A 4,710-nucleotide genomic window follows, 5' to 3' on the forward strand; every position below is an offset into this window, starting at 1 on the left:
CAAGAAGAAATGTTTTAGCCTTTACATTTAGATCTAAAATCCCTATCAAATTAATTTTATGTATAGTGTGAAGCAGAGTTGAGGTTCATTTTTCCATACTTGCTTTTCCAGTGTTTTAGCATTATTTGCTGAAAATACTTTCTTTTGGCCCCCACTGAATTGCCTTGGTGCCCATCAGTAGTATTTCTTAGAAGATAAAATATAATAAAAAATCTACTATGACTCACACCTGTAATCCCAGTACTTTGGGAGGCTGAGGCAGGAGGATCACCTGAGGCTAGGAGTTCATGACCAGGCTGGGCAACAACATGGCAAGACCCTGTCTCTATTTAAGAAAAAAAAAAACGTACTCTGAGCAACACCCTCTCTTTTGGGAATTCACGGATTTAAAAAATAATTTCTGAAAACTTACAGTATTGTAGCCAATGATCTGGGAAAAGGGGATTTGAAAGGTAAATAAGACAGGTCCTCTTCTCTCAGGAGAAGCAGTCGTATGAACATATTAGGGTAGAGGGTGTGGGAAACACTGTGGTAGAAATTGTGTTCTCTTTGTCAGTGGCACAAAGCAGGAAGAGATCAGCTCCTCTTGGGTATATAAGGGAAAGTATCTTAGAGGAGGTATTTGGGCTGGTCTTGAAGAATGGGGGAAATTTTGGTGGGGAGAAAAGGCAGGCAGGGAGATGAGGAGAGCATTTGAAGCAGAAGGAACAGCATGGGCAAGGGATGGGGAATGTGAAACAGCCTAGGACATTTAGGGACTTTTAAGTACTTATTAGATATGTTGGTCTGATTCTCAAAAGAAAAATCTGGAGTTCCTTTGCTAATTTTCTTTTCTTGACAACAGGGTAACTAAATCCAAGGAATTCACCATGTACCCTTTGATGGTGGGGGATCTTTTAACTGGATATTTTGGAGGAGGCTCTCTGGCCAAGGAAGTCTCTATTTTTTTCTAATCTAGGCCAGCTATCATTGATTCCATATTAAAAGTAAACTTAATTTGCTACAGCTTTTGGCCCAGCTAATGGTGAAAGAATAGGAACTCACCACTTCATTGATGGCTTTGACTAGGTAAAGACCTTCCTTATAAAAATAAAAGAGTCTAATGATACCTGAAACAGAAAAATAAGCAAGAATGTAAGACAGACAATTGAGCTGAAGAGGAATTGAAATTTTTTATATTTGACTTTGTGAACTTACCATCATGAGCTCGCTCATTCTTAGGCCTCCTTCCCAGCCCCTCCACTGCCTATGCTGCTCTTGGTCTCCCTGTCTTCCTCCACCCCTCACTTGAAATGTTCAGGTTGCTTTCCTTCCTTGGGTCCTCTCCACCTACCCCAACTCCACCGGCATCTCCCAGACGTCTCCTGTAAGGCATGGGCTACATCCATCCACTTGTTGACTCCTATCTGTCTGAGCGTACCATCCCTTACTGCTTCACACCATTATCCAACTGTTTGCTGCAAATGTACTGTATTCCGCTTGAGAATTCATGGATTCTTTGAGGGAAAGGATCATAGCTCACTGTTTGATGTGTCTTGCCTCTCAATGTTAATCTAATTCCCATTTAACCTAATGGCTCCAGTATACAAACATCACCCATCATGACTTCTTACTTCTTTCTTGAGGTGCCTCCCACATACTTATGACTTCTCTTTCTACACTATAATATAACCTTGTAAAGGCATCTGGCCCACTATAGGTGAACATCTAACTCAACCCAATACAGATTCATGGGATATCGGATTCATGCCAACAAACGTGCTAGGGACATGAAGACAGTCTACCTTCAGATTCATCATATTGAGGGCTACACAGACTTGAAATCAACTAGTATAATGTAGTACGACAAATGTGATCCTATCTTTACATCAAACTCCTTCTGAGTATCAACATTCCCACAGAGATATATCCCCAGATGCCTCAAGTCTGCACATGTTCAAACGGAATTCTTCAACTCACAGAACCCTGAAATCTTATTTTCCCATAACTGTTATCAAGAAATGGCATCATAATCCACCCAGTTATCTAAGGCACAAAGGGGGAGGCATTCTTCTTCACTGCCCCCCAGCATACTTTCCCACTACTTGACCCATAGGCATATTCCATCATTCCCTAAGTTTCTCCATTAAATATTCCTTTCATTTTTTAATGAAAAGAATGAAAGGCTAGAGGGAGCCTAGCTTTTGGGGGGCAACCAAGAGTAACAGCTCACCTATCTAGGACACTGTCTTTTATTTTGAATTAATTTTAAACTTACAAAAGGTTGCAAAATAGTAGAGTTTCTTTGTATCCCTTGTCTTGTTTCCTCTAATGTTAACATCTTACATAACCACAGTACACTTTTTCTTTTTCTTTTTTTTTTGGAGCTGGAGTCTTATTTTGTCACCCAGGCTGGAGTGCAATGGTGCGATCTCAGCTCACTGGAACCTCCGCCTCCTGAGTTCAAGCGATTCTCCTGCCTCAGCCTCCTGAGTAGCTGGGATTACAGGCGCCCACCACCATGCCCGGCTAATTTTTTTTTTTTTTTTTTTTGTATTTTTAGTAGAGACAGGGTTTCACCATGTTGGCCAGGCTGGTGTCAAACTCCTGACCACAAGTGATCCACCTGCCTAGGCTTCCAAAAATGCTGGGATTACAGGCATGAGCCACTGTGCCTGGCCTTCCTTTTCATTTTAACAGCCCCTGCCTTGGTTCTGCTGTTCAGAATTTTCTCTCCTCAATGACTACAATAGTTTTTCTGCCTCTCATTTTGCCTTTTTCAAACTCCTGCCAGAGTGCCCTTCTTAAATGCCAGTCTGGTTAGGTCACTCTCCTGCAGAAAGTTCTTCAGTGCACCTGTGCTGGTTGAGCAGAGCCTGATGTCTAGAGAGATGCATGCCTTCACAGATGATCTCCAAGTGAGCAGGCACTTTCCACTCTGCCTGCCACAATATGACACAGCCACCTCACTCACTTCCAGCCAATGCTGACATCTGCCTTCTCATCCTCCACAAAGCAGGAAACCTCTTCATATCCACAGGTAACAGTCTGTTTCACCCAAACATAAGGACAGGCTAGAGGGAATCTAGCTTTTGGGGGGCAACCAAGAGTAACAGCTCACCTATCTAGGACACTGTCTACAGTTTTCCATACCATACTCCCCATGGAGGCCTCGTTCATCCTCAGGCTGAGGGAAAAAGAGCAAGCTCTGGTTTGTATGAGAGGACTGCTGAGTGCTGGAAGGGTGTGGACTCCAAGGCCATACTGCCTGGTTTGAAGCCTGACTTTCCATGTTACCTCAAGTAAGTTATTTAACTTCCATAAGTCAGCTGCCTCTTCTGAACAGGAATAAAAAATTGTACTTCACCTCTAGGGCTGCCGTGAGGATTAAATGGGCTAGCACATGTGGAATGGTAGAACAGTACCTGACCCACCATACCTGTTCTGTACATATAGTTACTATTACATGACCAGGGAGAAGTCTCCATGCCTGGCCCCACTCATACCTCGAAAGGAGATTAAACTGAGAACAGTCTACAGGTACCTGTAAATTAGGCTAAAAAGAAAGATGAAGAACAATACCCATTTCATCCACAGGAGCAATAAGTATTTCATTCCCCAAATCTGTGGCCCAGATGGAAGTGACATCAACCTTAAGCTTCTCCCATGCATATATTTGTTTAGCATTGTACAGATTATAAATTGTGAATCCTTTGGCTCCTCCAATAAACACATAGTCTTGGGAAACAGCCATACAATTTGGCATTTTGTTGAGCTGGGAAAACAAGGAAAAATATTATTTTCAGTTGTCACAGTCTTCAAATAATATGAGTTAGCTTTCAGAGACAGTCAGGGGCCCTTCCTAGATAATAATAACATTTCCTGGCCGGGCATGGTGGCTCAAGCCTGTAATCCCAGCACTTTGGAAGGCCAAGGTGGGCAGATCACATGAGGTCAAGAGTTTGAGACCAGCCTGGCCAACATGGTGAAACCCCATCTCTACTAAAAATACAAAAATTATCCGGGTATGGTGGCATATCCCTGTAATCCTAGCTACTTGGGAGGCTGAGGTAGGAGAATGCTTGAACCTGGGAGGCGGAGGTTACAGTGAGCCGAGATCACGCCATTGTGCTCCAGCCTGGGCAACAAGAGCGAAACTCTGTCTCAAAAAAAAAAAAAAAAAAAAAAACCCGATAAAACAACATTCCCAAACATAGTGCTCATCTAAAACTCTTGCCTAAGCATCAAGAAATTCATAGTATTTCACTGTTAGGGCAAAGAGAACAGAGAAAACAAGGGAGTTGAGAATAAATGTATATTCACAACACTAGGCATGACCACAGGCCCTGTACTTTATTCAGCTAGTGCACTGTGGGAAGAATGGTAGCCAAGGCACTGGCAGATCCTCAGCCATCCAGCAAGAGAGTAGATTAACACATTAAGAAGATTTTTCGGCCGGGCGCGGTGGCTCAAGCCTGTAATCCCAGCACTTTGGGAGGCCGAGACGGGCGGATCACAAGGTCAGGAGATCGAGACCATCCTGGCTAACACGGTGAAACCCTGTCTCTACTAAAAAATACAAAAAAAACTAGCCGGGCGAGGTGGCGGGCGCCTGTAGTCCCAGCTACTCGGGAGCCTGAGGCAGGAGAATGGCGTAAACCCGGGAGGCGGAGCTTGCGGTGAGCTGAGATCCGGCCACTGCACTCCAGCCTGGGCAGCAAAGCGAGACTC

General features: G+C 43.7%; 1 protein-coding gene across 13 annotated transcripts in view; it reads right to left on the minus strand.

Annotated features, from left to right (window-relative positions):
* WDR93 (WD repeat domain 93) overlaps positions 1-4,710 on the minus strand; it is a 53,909-nt gene that overhangs the window by 34,602 nt on the left and 14,597 nt on the right. For all 13 annotated transcript variants that reach the window (XR_001883180.1, XR_001883181.1, XR_001883182.1 and 10 more), the window contains exons 3-4: positions 3,562-3,754; positions 1,045-1,109 (exon numbers count right to left, since the gene is read on the minus strand). Coding sequence is in view for 10 of the 13 variants with exons in the window: in XM_017861242.1 (XP_017716731.1) it covers positions 1,045-1,109; positions 3,562-3,754 (258 nt within the window). In the remaining 3 variants the exon portion in view is untranslated. The remainder of the gene's footprint in view (positions 1-1,044; positions 1,110-3,561; positions 3,755-4,710) is intronic.

The sequence above is a fragment of the Rhinopithecus bieti genome, unplaced genomic scaffold (genome assembly GCF_001698545.2).
Source record: "Rhinopithecus bieti isolate Rb0 unplaced genomic scaffold, ASM169854v2 scaffold_57534, whole genome shotgun sequence".
Classification (NCBI taxonomy): domain Eukaryota; kingdom Metazoa; phylum Chordata; class Mammalia; order Primates; family Cercopithecidae; genus Rhinopithecus; species Rhinopithecus bieti.